Raw genomic sequence first — 17,962 nt, forward strand, 5'->3', positions numbered from 1 at the left:
GACTTGTCTCATTTTGGCCTCCTCGTTGACATGGCCAAAAAGGGATACTAGATTTCACTACCAGATTCCGCATAGCTGGTGAACCGTCTCCAGTCGCACAATTAGCTTTTAAGGTGTAACGTGCGGTACCAGAGCCATTTGTCGCCCCCCTTCACGAACACCCATCTTTCTGTCCCCTGACTAGACTAAACCAGTGCTTCACAGTATTCAGCATCACACAATCACCAAAGACCTGCCGTGCTACACATCTCCACGTCGGCTTGCACCAAAGAAGCTATGCATCGCCAGGTACAAGTTCAAGCATATGTTAGAAATTGGCATTGCTCGTCCCTCCAGCAGCTCCTGGTTCTTCCCTCTTCACATGGTGTCCAGAAAGACTGGTGATTAGTATCTTTAAGCAAATTATTGCGCGCTGAACGCTGCTACAGTTCCTGATCAGCACCTGGTACCAAACAACCAGGACTTCACTATCGGTCTCCACGGTGCCCAGATTTTTTCCAAGATAGACCTAGCCAAAGCCTACCATCAAATTCGTATAGCTCCAATGGATATAGCAAATTTCGTTTCGCTGCAGTCGCCATACATACATTGCCACATCCGAAGCTCCCTACAGTCATTCCTGTACAGTCAGACCTGTCCGCTACGCAGGCGAAGACATTTGCGAAGTATTATCGTCCTACGGCGATATTTTCGACTTCGACGATCACCCTTTAGGCCAGACGCTCGCAGTCAAGCATCGAATTCTTACTGGCGATGCTGCACGTATTCACCGACGACTGTATCGAGTTTCTGCGTCGGAACGTCGAGTAATTCAAGATGAAGTGAACAAAATGCTCGATAAAAACATCATTGAGCCTTCATCGAGTCCCTGGGCGTCACCTGTGGTGTTGGTTAAGAAGAAGGACGGCACGTGGCGCTTCTGTGTAGACTACCGTCATCTGAACAACATTACAAAGAAGGACGTCTACCCGCTCCCATGTATAGACGACGCCCTTGACTGCCTGCACGGTGTCAGCTGTTTCTCGTCTATTGATCTTCGTTCGGGATCCTGGCAGATTGCTGTTGACGATATGGACAGAGAAAAAACCGCGGTCATCACACCTGATGGCCTATACCAATTTAAAGTAATGCTGTTTGGATTATGCAACGCCCCTGCCACATTGGAGCGTATGATGGACTCCTTGCTCCAAGGTTTCAAATGGTCCACATGCCTCTGCTACCTTGACGACGTCATCGTCTTCTCGCCAACGTTCGACACTCATCTTGAGCGTCTCACAACTATACTTGATGTATTTCGAAAGGCGAAGCTACAACTTAACTCGTCCAAATGTCGTTTTGGCCATCGACAAATTACTCTTCTGGGCCATCTCATTGACTCTTCCGGAGTACAGCCTGATCCCGACAAAACTCGCGCTGTCCAAGAGTTTCCAGTTCCGAAGACAGCCGTAGACGTTTGAAGTTCTGTAGGGCTGTGCTCGTACTTTCATCGTTTTGCTCCAGATTTCACGACAATTTCGCGACAAAGCCTCTAACTAATCTTTTGAAGACAGGCGTACAATTCTCGTGGGGTACTGCAGAAGCCGCCGCCTTTTCTCATCTCGTCACTCTTCTAACCTCACCACCCATTCTCGCCCACTTCGACCCTGATGCCCCTACAGAATTACGTACAGATGCCAGCGGTCATAGCGTAGGTGCCGTCTTAGCCCAGTGTCAGCGTGGCAAGGATTGCGTTAGTGCTTATGCGAGCCGCCTCCTAGCACCATCGGAACGCAACTATTCCATTAGGAGCGAGAATGCCTTGCTGTTGTCTGGGCGGATGCGAAGTTCCGTCCTTACCTTTACGGTCGCCCTTTTTCCGTAGTCACTGACCATCATGCTCTCTGCTGGCTCTCATTGTTAAAGATCCTACAGGCCGGCTTGGTCGATGGGCTTTGAGGCTACAAGAATTTTCATATTCCGTGGTGTACAAGTCTGGCCGCCTGCACCAAAACGCTGACAGTTTGTCGCATTACCCTGTTGACAACTCTGACTCCTCCAATATTGCAAGTGCTTCTTGCGTATTCTCTGTATCCCAGCTGCTTCAATTCGCCGACGAGCAACGCCGCGACGCCTACATCAGAGCACTCATCGACCATTTTGAACACTCTCCGGCCGATGCTGCTCTACGCCTCTTCATCCTCCGCGACGGTACTCTGTACCGTCGTAACCTTCATCCGGACGGCTCTGCGTTCCTACTTGTAATACCTAAAGACCTCCGCTCCACCGTCCTAGAAGAGTTTCATGACACACCAACCGCAGGACACCTCGGCGTATCTCGAACCTATGACCGTGTACGTCGCCATTTTTTCTGGCCGGGCCTTGCCCGTTCCGTACGACGGTACGTCACCGCTTGTGAACTTTGCCAACGATGCATGAAGCCTTCCCAGCTCGCCGCTGGTTACCTGCAGCCGCTCGACATCCCTGCCGAGCCCTTCCATCGTGTCGGCTTGGACCTTCCTGGCCCATTTCCGGAATCCACATCAGGAAACAAGTGGGTTGCAGTTGCGGTGGACTATGCGACCCGCTACGCCGGAACTCATGCTCTTCCGACCAGTTGTGCAACTGATGTTGCGGACTTCCTCCTACATGATATCATTTTGATGCATGGTGCTCCACGTCAATTGCTTACAGACCGTGGCCGTACGTTTTTGGCCGAAGTCATTGACGACATCATGCGTGCCTGCTCAATAGAGCATAAATTTGCCACCTCCTACCACCCCCAAACGAACGGCCTCACTGAGCGTTTGAACTGCACCCTTACAGACATGCTATCCAAATACGTTTCAGGCGACCACCGTGACTGGGACCTGGCTCTACCTTACATTACCTTTGCATACAACTCTTCCCGTCTCGAAACTGCTGGCTTTTCCCCATTTTACCTCTTGTATCGCCGCGAACCGACGCTACCACTGGACACTGTGCTTCCGTCCGCCACAGCTTCAACTAGCGATTATGCCCGTGATGCAATCGCCCATGCTGACCATGCTCGCCAACTTGCACGCGGTCGTCTACAAGTGTCTCAAGACAAGCAGAAACAACACTACGACCTCCGTCACCGTGATGTCCATTTGTGCCTGGCACCCTCGTGTTGTTTTGGTCACCATCGCATAAAGTCGGCCTTTGTGAAAAACTGCTTTCCTGTTACATAGGCCCATATCGCGTGCTCCGCAAAGTGACCGATGTCACCTATGAAATCGTTCTACCCACGCCCACTACGTCCTCCGCTGTGACAACCAGTGACATTGTCCATGTTGCCCGACTCAAGCCCTACAACTCTCCATGCACCTTGGATATTTAACAGCACCGTGACGGTGCTTTTGCCGCCAGGTGGTAGTATTACGATATCATCGAGCTATGCTCAAGAGATGAGCCGCCGCAAGAACGACGAAGAAGTTGGTTGGTGCTCTTGGCATGAGCGAGCGTCAGCCTGGCTGCCTGGCTCCAGTGTAAACAGCGTGTAAATAGCATATTTCGTCTGTGTCTTTCCGCACATAACAATATTTACAATATACATACAAAATGGGTCTGAATAGTTAAGATGGCTGACCACAAACAACCCGCAGCAGCCAGCGTCTCATCATCTTCTTCTTCTCTTTATTCATCCTTCCTTAACAGGACCCCCGGGTGGTGAAGCATCGTCTCGGCGCATGGTAATCGAAGAAGTGCGAGCGAAGTATGGCTTCAGCCACGAAACATGGACGACGTCAACAGGCGGCGGACTTGAGGATGGATCAAACTGTATTGGCGCGATCTCGTAATTGACGTCATTAACTTGACATAGGACTTGATAAGGCCCTGTGTAGCGAGAGAGAAGCTTCTGGGAGAAGCCGACCCGAGGACATGGTGACCAAAGCAGCACCCAAGCACCTGGGGCGAACTGAACATCGCGATGGCACCGGTCGTAATGCTCTTTTTGAAGATGCTGTGAGGCTAATAAGCAAGATCGAGTGACTTGACGCGCCATGTGAGCGCGATCAATGACTTCACGGGCGTACTCAGTAGCAATGCATTTATCAAGTGTCTTGATATGCTTATCACTTGTTCATTCTTTTGTGTTGACTCTGTTTGATTGATCTGGCCCAGGACTTTTTCTTTTATTTTACTTTGATCAAGTGTCTTGGATTTGTTTATCGCTTGTTTATGCTCTGGTGCTGTCTAGACGCTGCCTTATATATGGGCCTGCGGACTCGTCAAGCCGCCAAGTGGCAGCTTTTTTTCCGTAGCCCCTCCATCTGTAGCACTTGATGGAAAATAAAGATTTGATTTGATTTGAATGTGGGGCACAGAAGGTAGGATGGTGTCAAAGGGCAATGTGGGGTCGCAATCATACAAAAGATAAAAGGGGGAATATCCTGCGGTGTCATGTCGGGACGAGTTATAAGCGAATGTCACGTAGGCCAGCGTGGCGTCGCAGTTGCGGCGATCATTGAAAACGTACACTGACAGGATCTCTGTGAGCGTTCGGTTGAGACGTTCCGTAAGACCATTCGTTTGTGGGTAATAGGCGGTGCAGAGCTTGTGCTCAGTGGCACAAGGGCGGAGGAGGTCGTCAACTCGAAACAAGAACGAGCGGCCGCGGACTGTAAGTACCGTATTTACTCACATGATGATCGCACTCGCGTAATGTTTTTCTTATTTCCCGTGTAGTGATCGCACCCCGAACTTGCCGCAGCGATATGTTGTGTGCAAAGTCTAGCTAATAATGATCGCGCTTACTGTCTGTCGAATGCTACGCAAACGACTCTTCAAGACAAACCAAGCGGTCTGCACGCACCGAAGATTCTTAAGTAGATGCCTCATTTCATTACTTTCATCACTTTCTGCACTTCCATGACTAAAAAAAAGCTGCAACCAAACTTGCCTTTATTATGTGTAGGCTTTATAATGGTTGTGGTCAACAACAAAAAAGGCGCCTTTTGATTCTTCTCATCTGCACTCGTGGGCACGCAACAAATCGTGAGCAGCAACGATAGTAGCCACATTTACCTTGATACGTTAAAGGTGTACTATATTCATACGCCGACACTTGTAACACAGCTAAGATATTCACGCACCCTTAGCAGAAATGTGCCGCATTAGGATAGTAGTGATGACAAATGCCGCAGTTTTCGCAGCATGCCCGCCATGTGTTTCTATGTCACTGGCAGCTAAGCGCGCCCATCTGTTTCTGTCCCCTCAAAGTGGACATGGCTACGTTATTGCCGCAAACTTGCGATATTAACTATATTATTCATTACTGATACGGAAGAAACTGTTTCAATGCACGTAATGTACTCACGAGAAAAAAAAAATCGCGTTCGGCGCGTTCAGCTTGCTCCGCCGGCCATCATTTTTGTTTTGTTGTCCCGCAGCAGATGCGGGATGAAACGAATTTTTCTTTTCGCGGGAAATTTATCCCGCGTAATGATCGCACCCCTGGTTTTGCGTCAATTTTTCTGACAAAAAAGTTCAATCATTATGCGAGTAAATATGGTAACTGTCAAGGTGCACCGTGCTGGAGAATGACATCATGAAGGAGAAAATCGGCGACGCCAGTTGCCCAACTAGTCAGCAAGGCCTTTGTTATCGCGTAGCGTGTCGCGTAATCAGTAGCGACAGCTACTGATTATGATGGCTCATCTACACCCTGATTCCTTAATGCCTGAATGACTGCTGAGCTTTTGATTGAATCAAACGCTTTCTTGTAATCAATGAAAGCTATATATAAGAGTAGGTTATATTCCACACATTTCTCTATCACCTGATTGATAGTGTCATCATCATCTTCATCAGCCTGCTTATGCCCACTGCAGGGCAAAGGCCTCTCCCATTCTTCTCTAACTACCCCAGTCGTGTACTAATTGTGGCCATGTCGTCCCAGCAAACTTCTTAATCTCATCCGCCCACCTAACCTTCTGCCAGCCCCTGCTACGCTTCCCGTCCCTTGGAATCCAGTCCGTAACACTTAATAACCATCAGTTACCTTCCCTCCTCATCACATGTCCTGCGCATGCCCATTTCTTTTTCTTGATTTCAACTAAGATATCATTAACACGAGTTTGTTCCCTCACCCAATTTGCTCTTTTCTTATCCCTTAATGTTACACCTATCATTCTTCTTTCCATAGCTCGTTGCGTCGTCCTCAACTTAAGTAGAACCCTTTTCGTAAGCCTCCAGGTTTCTGCCCCGTACGTGAGTACAGGTAAGACAGAGCTGTTATACACTTTTCTCTTGAGGGATAATGGCAACCTGCTGTTCATGATCTGAGAGTGCCTGCCAAATGCACCCCAGCCTATTCTTATTCTTCTGACGTGTGAATATGGTCTATTGTTGAGTAGCCTTTACGAAATCCTGCCTGGTCCTTTGGTTGACCGAAATCTAAGGTGTTCCTGATTCTACTTGCAATTACCTTAGTAAATACTTTGTAGGCAACGGACAGTAGGCTGATCGGTCTATAATTTTTCAAGTCTTTGGCGTCCCATATCTTATGGATTAGCGTTCTTCCAAGATTCCGGTACGCTCGCAGTCATGAGGCATTGCGCATACAGGCTGGCCAGCTTTTCTAGAACAATCTGCCTACCATCCTTCAACAAATCTGCTGTTACCTGATCCTCCTTAGCTGCCTTCCACCTTTGCATAGCTCCCAAGGCTTTCTTTACTTCGTCCCGCGTTACTTGTGGGATGTCAAATTCCTCTGGACTATTCCCTCTTCCATTATCGTCGTGGGTGCCACTGTTACTGTATAAATCTCTGCAGAACTCCTCAGCCACTTGAACTATCTCATCCATATTAGTAATGATATTGCCGGCTTTGTCTCTTAGCGCATACATGTGATTCTTGCCTGTTCCTAGTTTCTTCACTGCTTAAAGGCTTCCTCCATTCCTGAGAGCATGCTCAATTCTATCCATATTATACTTCCTTTTGTCGGCTGTCTTACGCTTGTTGATTGACTTGGAAAGTTCTATTCTAGCTGTAGAGTTAGAGGCTTTCATACTTTGGCGTTTCTTAATCAGATCCTTCGTCTCCTGCGATAGCTTACCGGTATCCTGTCTAAAGAAGTTACCATCGACTTCTATTGCACACTCCTTAATGATGCCCATAAGATTTTTGTTCATTGCTTCAACACTAAGGTCCTCTTCTTGTGTTAAAGCCGAATACCTGTTGTGTAGCTTGATCTGGAATTCCTCCATTTTCCCTCTTACTGCTAACTCATTGATTGGCTTCTGATGTACCAGTTTCTTCCGTTCCCTCTTCAAGTCTAGGCTAATTCAAGATCTTACCATCCTATGGTCACTGCAGCGCACCTTGCTGAGCACATCCACATCTTGTATGATGCCAGGGTTAGCGCAGAGTATGAAGCCTATTTCATTTCTAGTCTCGCCATTCGGGCTCCTACACGTCCACTTTCGGTAATCCCGCTTGGAGAAGAAGGTATTCATTAGCCGCAAATTATTCCGTTCTGCAAACTGTACTAATAACTCTCCCCTGCTACAATGGAATCTCGATGATAGGAATCTCACGGGGCCACGGAAAATATTAGTATTAGCCGAAATTCGTATCATCGAAACAATTAAAATTACCTAAATTAAAGAGTCAGAGGTGGACTCACTCAGGCACACGCACATAAAAATCATTTATTTTTTGAAGAAAAAGTCTCTAATGTCCTTCTGCTTCTTTTTCAGGTAACTTAGCAGACTGTTCAAATCCATAAAAACGCGTGCACGTGTCGTCGCTGATTTCATCCGCGGCCATAGCATGCCTCAGAACTTAAAGCACCTGCAGCGTTTCAGCCGCTGGTGGTGGTCTTTCGCGCCCAGTCGCGGCCTCCGCGCTGTCCGGCGCCGCGTCCGCACCTCCGTACCGAAAGAGAAAGGGACAAATCGCGTGACTGCGCGATGTTCTTTCGCGGCCGTCCGTTGGGCGGTGTTTATTAAGGCGAAAGCCTATAACGGCTCATGCTTGCGGTCACGTCCGTCCGTGTGCTGGAATCGTGCCAACTGTGGCCTATTTCATTTCTAGTCTCGCCATTCGGGCTCCTACACGTCCACTTTCGGTTATCCCGCTTGCGGAAGAAGGTATTCATTAGCCACAGATTATTCTGTTCTGCAAACTCTACTAATAACTCTCCCCTGCTACAGCGGAATCTCGATGATAGGAATCTCACGGGGTCAGTGAGTCGTGCCAACTGTGGCCTCTCCTCCGCGCAGCGGCGCAACCTCCTCCCCTCCTTAGCAACCGGCACGCCGGTGGGGAGGTGAAGCTGTGCATACCAACCGTGACGTCACACAGTAGCGGTAGAACGAGCGCGCACGCATCAGCGGTGGCAGCTACACTGCCGCTCCTCTGCCAGACGACTCGTTGCAGTCGAGTAAGTGAGACGCATGGCTCCGATGCGGCCCAGTGATTCCGCGCCAAGCGGTTCGGGGAAGCGGCAGCGGACGCCGGATTCCCCCAACACCAAACGCCAGAAGAACAAGGAGCGCATGCGACGACTGAACCTGTCACCAGATGCGAAAGCAAGGGAGGCCGAATGGAAACACCAGCAGCAACTCATTAGGTCGCCGGGTACCAAAGGCAGCGAAGCAGAACGAAAGCGGCAGCAGCGGCAGAAGATATCGCCGAACACCAAAGCGAATGAATTGGAGCGCAGGCGGCAGCAGCGTCTGGCTTTCGCCAAGCACACTTTGCACACTTTAGAATTTCCAAAGTGTCTGCAATAATTTTCGTATCAACCGACGCGGGTCGAAAATGATACTGGCGGGACCTGGTGATGAGGTGATGAGGAATGTTGCATCTCTAAAGCAGCGTCACCACATGCAGCTTTTCTTTCTCCAATACAGACGACACCTTTACAAAATTTTAATGAGGAAGATTTCAGGGACCCTTCAACCAGTTGACTGATGTCAGGAAATTCCCTGTGTGCACACCCACCTCCTGCAGCTGAGCGATCTCCTTGTTGAGACTGCTAATGTCCTGCTTGATGATGTAGGTCAGCTCCTGGATCTCCTCCGGCCGGTCATCAAAGATGGTCTTGCGCCTCGCCACTGCACACACATTGCGTAATGCACACAGCTAAGCTACTTCTTGAACTAAATGTTACAATCATGTTATAGGCTCATGCAAATATTGTGCTATTCGATACTTGCTTCCGACTTCTTGTTTTCCCAAGTACTTAAAGCACACGAAACAAACAAATATACATATTTTTTGATGTATAAGCCACACCCTTAATTACAACACTCCGATTCTAATCGGCATAACACCCCGGCATAACCCCCGAAGGAGGTGCATACAATGCTAAAATCTTTGTAAAAGCAGTCTCCTTTTGCAGACACAACATTTTTCCAAGTCATACGCTGAGCCAGCGTATTTGTTTTTGTACTCTTAGACGATTCTATAATGGTAGAGAACTTTGCCCTAAAGGTGGTTTTAGACAGCTAGGGCTGCACTGCCATAAAACCACACCTTGAGGAGATATTTGTGCCCCTATGAAGTCACACTTTAGGTCACCTATAACAGGTGCCCTATCAGTGCCATTCCTATAGAATTGAGATAGCAATGATATGGACACTCCAGGTGCATTTGTGCCGTCATGGTCGCTGCAACATTCCATATAAAGTGCAAGGGCGATAACATCGTCCCTGCGTGCCATATGCTGTATGTGCAAGTGAAAGTATACGACAGTGAGCCAAATCGAACACAAGGAGGGAAAGCGGCAAGGAAGTGTGAGAGGGTGGGAGGGAGGGAGGGAGGGAGGGAGGGAGGGAGGGAGGGAGGGAGGGAGGGAGTGAGGGGGTGACTTGTACTCTGGTAGCAACTGCTTAGTTTGCGCAGCGGTGCACGCCCTATCTTGAAGGCCGTCTGCAAATGCGACGACTTCAGAGTCGGTTGACTCGCAGTCAGTCTACCGCCACTTGCGTTGCTGCTCTGTCCTTCTCGCACGGCACTCGCCAACTCGATCACGAGAAGACGTCGCTACCTCCATAGAGTCCACAAAACCTATAGCAACTGCCAGAGGAGGCCAACCCAGTACACTTTGCGTGGCCATAGCATCCATTCCGATTTTGACGGCAGTTTTTCCGAAAAAATAAAAGTGATTATATGTCGCACCGCTTTATAATATGCAACAATGAAAATTTCAGAAAAAACTTCAACTTATACACCGGAAAATATGGTAGCTCATTGCCAAAACAATGCAACAATGAATTCATTTACAGTCGCCTACTGATTTCAGTACCTGCTCGGTTATTCAAACATATTTTAATATATTACTTGTAGCAGCCGTGTGGCTTTTCAAGAGCCACACAGTCACAGTGAATAGATTTGTCAATTCGGCATGAAACTGTAACCTGGGCGGCCAACACTTCGCAAAACAGTGTTGGTTGGGCCTAACGGCCGAGGCAGGTGCGGCATTGGACGGCAAGCCACTGCACAAAGTTTACCGCCCATCGGTAATCAAGCTTGAGGTCATGAGCGCAGGCTAGGATGAGGACCACAAAAGCGGCGAGCATGCCTACAAAGTTTGTCTGGACACTTGCAGAACGGAACAGGTGAAACTCATGCCTAAACGGAGAACATGAAGCTGAATTTGTGAAATATTCCACAAACTGCCCCCGTCGAGGTCAAGATTGTGCAGTTAAGCATTGCAACAACTCACAATGGGCAAATACAAAGTGCTCCCTTGGCCTCAACTACCAGGAAATATTAAGCAGACTGAAGCACTACAGTGAGCAAGAGCCTGCAATGTTGCGCGTTCTGCTGAAGTTGATATAAATGTTGAACTTGCACTTTTGCATAAATATATCTGAATAACGGCACCTTGAAAATAAATTGTTTCCAGGATTGAACCTGTTTTTCTTTCTGGAATGAACAACCTTCTTTTTAGATTTGCTCTCTGTCAAGGCTTCATGCAAATTTCTCAACTATTCAAACCATTCACATCGAAATTATTTGGCATTAATTACTATTCGCTTTGAATCAAAACATCAATATTCGCACAAGCCTATGTGCACAGGCAGCGAGTGCAGCAAGGAAAAAATGTGTGTGCCCTAGAATGAACAACAGAAAGATTGCACTATTCCCAAAAGTTGCAGATGAAAAGCATATGCCAGAGCATTAACCACATCACAATTGCTACGCACTGACTTGCTAGTGAAAAGCACATGAAATCATGTGACACAAAAAGAAAGGAACACACACAGAGTGCTCTGTTTCATCCACATGCAGAAGGCCAGACTTGGTGCTCAGCAGATGGCGATTAAAATAATGAGAAGGTGAACATCCAGAAGAGAAATTGTGTCATCTGATGCATGGCATTAGGTTTTTTTGCAGGACTTTTCTATAACTAACTGCGTACTGCTCACATTCAAGCAATGACCATGGAGAAGACAGCCCAATGATGTGGTTGTGAGCACAGCCACCATGCCAGCACAATGCCTTTCTACAGACCTAGGTAGTAATACCAAAGTGCCGATAGACTTGTGAGAGGACCTTCAAAAACAGCAAGCTACAGAGACAGTTTCTTACGTGAGATGATCCACGAAAAAATGAAGCATTCAACAACTCCAGCAGATGCCAACTCAAGCAGATGAAAGTATTTGCATGGCACAGGTTCATTTCAGTGACAGGTGTATCCGATCTATTGCTCACAAATGTAGAAAGTGTGAATTCCAGCTTTTTGCTAAAAATGCAACCTTTCTGTAGTTTTACTAAAGCGCAACTTGTGTGGCCAAATCTTACTGTCATCTGCTGAGGTAATTAATGCATGATATTACAGCATCGGTTGCAATCAGCCCAATTCTGTTGCCAGCACACAATAAACTGATACAAGACCTCATAAATGATTTCGCAGGAGCTTTCTTCACCAAGCACAGCCTGATTGCTAAATACCACATAACAGGCGAGGCAACCAGGCCAGTATACCAATACCAAGCATTACCAAAGGAATGAGCAAAGAACGAGAAAAGTGTTAAGTGGAATAGATAGTCAAACCTTGTAATGACGAAACAGGATGTAGCGAAACAATAGACATAACAAAGCAAGTGAAATTGCCTTTGAAATCCCCCGCACAGATTCATATTTACAGCATGCAATATTGGATATAACTGAGTATTTTTAGCTCCTCCCTTCAACTTCATCATGATGAGGTTTTACTGTACTTGAAGTGCTTGAAAACGCTTGAATACCTCGGAATTCTGTATTAGCATCACCATCAGCCTATTTTTATGTCCACTGCAGGACGAAGGCCTCTTCCAATGAACTCCAATTACTAGGGGAGGGCAAATACCTGAAGTTTAAAACATGAATCAACTACTACATACTATTCATATTCGGAAAGGAACTATTCAATTTTCGAATACCGAAACTGACGAAACATTTCCCAACAAATTAATGGTAATGTATAGTTATTGTTCTCAGTCAGCTAAACAAAATATCACAAATCACCAGAAGTCAGACAGAAATTCTCGATCCAACGTAAAAATAAAATGCAAGCTTTGTTTTCACTTTTGGAACCCAGCATGACAACCTCAGATTTCCTGCATGTCATTTAGTGTTTCTGACAGTCTAGTTAATACACTACTTCTGGCGTTTTCCTTGCGATGGGTCCTTTTACATTTGTTGACGGCACACAAGTCCTTCACTCCTTTTTCTTTTTCCACAACTAGGACTCATCTTTTTTTGGCAACAATTTAATTAGTGTTTATGAAAAGCCAGTCATGCAGCAGTCATAATTTCTTGGCGAGCTTGCTTTCAACCAGGCTCAAAAGTTGCCGAGAGGTGGTTTTGGCAGTTCTCTAATGACAGTTAGTAATCTTGCATTAAAAAGTGATAATTTGTTCTTGATAGTTGTGCTGTCTTATTTTTTTTTCACTTGTCAGTACAGCCATGCCACCTAATTATGCCAAAATTAATATTCCTGCTGTTATAAGTATCTGTATTTGACTATTCCATGTGTGATTCAACATACAATACCTACTATTCATACTCAGTTCATATTCCAAAAGGTTGATATCCGCACATCCTGTACCAATTACCCATATATTGCACTAGCTGAATCCGATTTATATGTGCAAGTTTCCTAATTTCATCACACCACCTAATTTTTGGCATCGTCAACTATACTTCCCTTCCCTTGGCGCCCACTCTGTAGCTCCATTAGAGTCCCAGTTATCTGCCCTATGCATTACATGACCTGCCCAGCTCCTTCTTTTCTTGTTAAATAGTGCAACGACAAAAGATGGCAGATAGACAACTGCTGTTTTCCCAACTTTTAATATTCCAAATCAATATATTCTTACAGCAACAACATGTATTTAAGAATCATTACTATGTACACCCAACCACGAAATATTACGGACCATGAACTCTGAGAAAAAGCTGAATATCTCTGCAACCTCACAATGCCGCCTGGTATTTGCATTTCGGGCCTCGACTAGAATATGCTAACAACAATGCTGCATGCAATTTTACTGGCTACTGCTACAGGCTGCTCGGGAATTGAACGTTTTCCAAGATCTCGTGGTCTATAAACCTTTGTCACCGGGTGTGCAAGGCTACAGAAGCCACAAGCAGCAGCGACGGATGCAAGGCTTTCACGTGCCTCTGGCTACTTCATTGCCATCATCTTCATCTGAATGGCAGTAGCAGCCCGCTCACTGTCTGATGGCACTATTCCCCTCCCACCCACCGCGGTTGCTCAGTGGCTATGGTGTTGGGCAGCTGAGCACGAGGTCGCGGGATCGAATCCCGGCCACAGCAGCCACATTTCGCTGGGGGCGAAATGCGAAAACGGCCATGTACTTAGATTTAGGTGCACGTTAAAGAACCCCAGGTGTTCAAAATTTCCGGAGTCCTCCGCTACGGCATGCCTCATAATCAGAAAGTGGTTTTGGCCCGTAAAACCCCATAATGTAATTTTTATTCCCCTCCCCTCCCGGGCAATAGTGCCAACCCAGTGCTTGTTATGACTAGAGCCCCTAACGTTATGCAGTGGAAAACTTGAAATTCTGCAAATCAAGATAGAGAAATCTGAAAAATTCCACGGCAACATTGAACAGACATAAGGTCATGTAAAAGTTCATTTATTAAGACTTTCAGACTCCGAACATGCTTGCTTATTTAAAACTGAAGGAAGCTGTTGTGACTGGGCATCAGATGATGCTTTCTACTCTCTTCGCTAAGAGAATGGCGCTTGTGGGACACAATATCACCAAAGCGAGTGAAATATCTTTCTGCATCAAGAGAGTTGATCGGCATTGACAGGTATTTAAGGGCAAAGGAAGAAAGCGTTGGAGTGAGCTGTTCCATCCCTGCCCAGAAAGCCAGAACATCAAAATCTACACCTGGATTTTCTTGTTTAGAAAGAAACGGCACTAAGTCCCTGTTACTAGACTTGAGTTCTTGGGCAGACTTGAGGTACACTTGCCATTCGGCAGCTTGCGCTGGTGACTCTTTCCCAAGTCCAGGCACACCTGCAAACTCTGACCTCTTCTCTGAGAGACTCCCAACTTGGAGAGGATCCGAGCACCTCACACTCTTGAAGAACTTCCAAGTGCAGATTTCTCCAAATACACTAATGCTTTGCTAGCCACTTTACTCATTACAGCCTTCATTTTGTTTGCAATCCGATGGGCCTCGTCATGTGCAATGTTTTCTTTCTTCAGTTGTGTTTCAATATCTTCCTGTGCAGCTGCTTCCAAATATTTCCAGAATACAAACAAAGCATTGTACGCTTTATGACAGGCTGCATGCTGACTCTCAGCTGCTTTCAGCAGGGTGGCAACTTTTTTACCAAACACTGCAATGCATCGCATGCTGTAGTTAACCTCAGTTGAGGGCTCATTCAAGAGTTTCAGAGGAGAATCAACGCATGCAGTTTCTCCATACCTTTCATGAACTTGCCTTAGCAAAGAAGGATAGTACTCAAAGTACGCAGAATGCTGCTCAACAGCTTCAATCCACGAATTCCACCTACTTTTGACAGGTGCTGGAGGTGTTTTGGCACATTGAATCGCGCACTTTTCTAGATGAGATTTATAGAAAGCTCTCTTCCTACTCGAAAGCCAGAACGCCTTCTTCATACAGGCAACAAATTTGTCCACTAGAGGAAAGGATACCTGCAATGTACTGCCTACAATGTTTACTGTATGGGCTACAGATGTAATGTGAACAGCACCTTTGCACAGTGGCTTTATGCACTCATTAAATAATTTCACCATATAAGCAGCGTTATTGCTCAGAAAGCCCGTTATGTCCTCGAATTCAATTCCGTACTTTGTCAGTGTTTTCATTACAACATGGCCTATCACAGATGAGTTCACTTCATCCACGAATTTAACTTCCACAAGTACAGGTTGTAGCGAAGCACTCGCGCTTCTGGCTGACTGGACGAACATGTTCACAACCGATTTTGATCGGTCATCGGTGGTTTCATCGGTAATTACCGACACCATGGTACCTTGAAACATAGCTTTCAAAGCTGTTTCATGCATCTCAAACAATTCTGGAAGTTGGCAGCAGAGCGCATCAGATCCAGGCACCGAATCGCCGTTCCGAACGTGTGTCTGCAGAAACGTTCTCCGTTTCGGATTGTCAACCTTCTCTAGGGGAATATTCGCAGATATTAACACCTCGAGAAATTTGAGCACAATGTTGTGTCTCGCCTCGCCAGTGGTGATTGAAGATTCCAGCTTTTGCAGTCGGCTTTGCTTTCTCAGCGTTCCTCAACCCCCAGTGCCGTCTTCTGATGATTCCTCGCCACTTTTTCGCTTGGAAGAGTCTCTTGCTTCTGCATTCTTACAATGACGGTTGCTCTCGATGTGCTCGTCAGTAGTTGACTTGTGCCGATGATCAACTGCTCTCGCACAAACTCGGCAAAAAAGGATACCTGCATCTTTGTAAAAGCTGGCATTCTTGTATTCTCGAGCACGTTCAATGGCTGTCTTCTTGCTCAAATGAGATCCTGTGGAAGCCATCTTGATTACCAACTCGAAACAAAGCGAACGGCAAAATGACGCACTTTCTGTTGAAGCAAACGTTGGATGGATTGATGACTACGGCTATGGCTGAGCCCTTTGATTCGGGTGGCGGCTGCGCCAGCTAGCCAATTTTTTTACAAGGCAAGAATATTTTCATATGAAATTAAATTTCTTCATCAGTAAAAGGTGCCGAGGCAATAGAAAGACTCTTACTATTAATTACTAAGAAAACACTACTTTTCCGTCACCTTTGGCAGCTTTCACTTGATCTGTCATGTTTAAGACGCATAGTGCTATCTTGTGAAAACTGCGAGAAACAGCGTTTCGCTGCTGCTTCAAAAAGCAACTTCTTTTTTTTAATCGCATTTCCGAGAAAAAGCATAAATTCCGTGATTTTTCGCAGAAAGCTAGGGCCTCTACTTATGACACACCAGAGGGATCTGACATGTGTGGCGTAATCTCACAATGTGCACGACAGTGGAGGGCAGTGGCATAGATGGGGCTGGCTTGACGACTGCTTCAATTGCATATGTGACGTCGCTGACTTGACGTAGCACTCTGTAAGGATCGTCATAGCAGGACAATAGCTTTTCTGAGAAACCGATACAGCAGGACGGAAACCACAGTAGCACAAGGACACCTGGGGAGCAAGAAACGTCTTTGTGGTGACTGTCATACAGGGCTTTTTGGGAAGCCTAGGACACTGTGAGGCGTTCACGAGCAATTTGGCGAGCTGTGTCGGCGCGTCCTATGGCATCCCAAATGTACGTAGTGGATGAGTTTAGAGCAGTGGGAAGTGCCGAGGGGCAGAGAAGATTCACGTCCACAGAGAAGATAAAATGGTGAGTAGCCAGTGGTGTCATGCCTGGACAAGTTGTAGACGAAGGTAACCTGAGGCAAAGTGGCAATCAGCAATTGCGGTGGTCGGCAGAGACGTACACTGAAAGCTTGAAAGCATATCGGTCATACGCCAGCACGACAGGAGCAGCCCATAGACTAGAGGACGGTTCGATGGTGTCCTTGGTCAGCATTTCATCGACCTCTACTTTGACTGGCGGCAGAAACATGATAAAGGCGCCGGTGAAACAGTTTAGGCTCGCCGGTATAGATGTAGTGCTTAACAACTGTTGTCTGGCCTAAAGGGCAATTTTCGAGATCAAGATGTTGGTATATGACAGCAAGAGCCAATGACGATCTTCTGCTTGCGTAAGCGGGAGATCTGCACATACAATTTTTTTTAAATTGGCATATGGTGACGTGATGGCTGTGAGAGAGCCAGAAACACTGAGGGCCTTCGATGGCTAACACAGAAATATCGCATTCCGGCAACGACGACACAGTGGCAAGCGCAGTACCAGCGGGTAGCACATGGGTAGAAAGTCCAAAGCTCAAAAGAGGCAGGCAGGTTTTGTTTCCGCGTATGGCTACTATGGGTCTGACCTTCGTCTTGGGCAGGTCTCTGGACACGGACAGGCCAACAATGGAAACTGACCCTGGCAGCATTCAACACCTGAACTGTCTCGAGTGAAGCTAGCCTAGCAGGACTCTTTGACAAGAGGTAAAAGCAGACCAATACAGGCTGGTGTTTTCAAACAAATATGCAGCTCTAGAACAGAGATGAAGATGACATAGAGGTAATCAATGAAACCATAACTAAGCTAGCCTCGGAAGCAGCAGCAATTGAAGTGGGAGGTAAGGCACTAAGGCAACCAGTAGGTAAGCTCTCCCAAGTAACAAAGGACCTAATAAAGAAATGACAAAGCATGAAAGTGTCAAACTCAAGCGATCAGATAGAATTTGCAGAACTGTAAAAACTGATCAACAAGGAGAAAATAAGGGATATTTGAAATTATAACGTAAGAAAGACTGAGGCAGCAGTAAAAAATAAATGCAGCATTAAATCAGTGAGAAAAATACTGGGAATATACCAAGCCAAGATGTATGCACTGAAAGATAAGCAGGGTAAT

General features: G+C 46.5%; 1 protein-coding gene and 1 pseudogene across 1 annotated transcript in view; both read right to left on the reverse strand.

Moving 5' to 3' along the window:
* The window catches only part of Syx5 (syntaxin 5), a 177,117-nt gene that overhangs the window by 64,006 nt on the left and 95,149 nt on the right, over positions 1 to 17,962 (reverse strand). The window contains exon 5 of the mRNA XM_050182368.3: positions 8,950 to 9,062. Coding sequence (XP_050038325.1) covers positions 8,950 to 9,062 — 113 coding nt within the window. The remainder of the gene's footprint in view (positions 1 to 8,949; positions 9,063 to 17,962) is intronic.
* Positions 14,137 to 15,992, reverse strand: LOC140219442 (uncharacterized; annotated as a pseudogene).

Source organism: Dermacentor andersoni, chromosome 7 (genome assembly GCF_023375885.2).
Source record: "Dermacentor andersoni chromosome 7, qqDerAnde1_hic_scaffold, whole genome shotgun sequence".
Classification (NCBI taxonomy): domain Eukaryota; kingdom Metazoa; phylum Arthropoda; class Arachnida; order Ixodida; family Ixodidae; genus Dermacentor; species Dermacentor andersoni.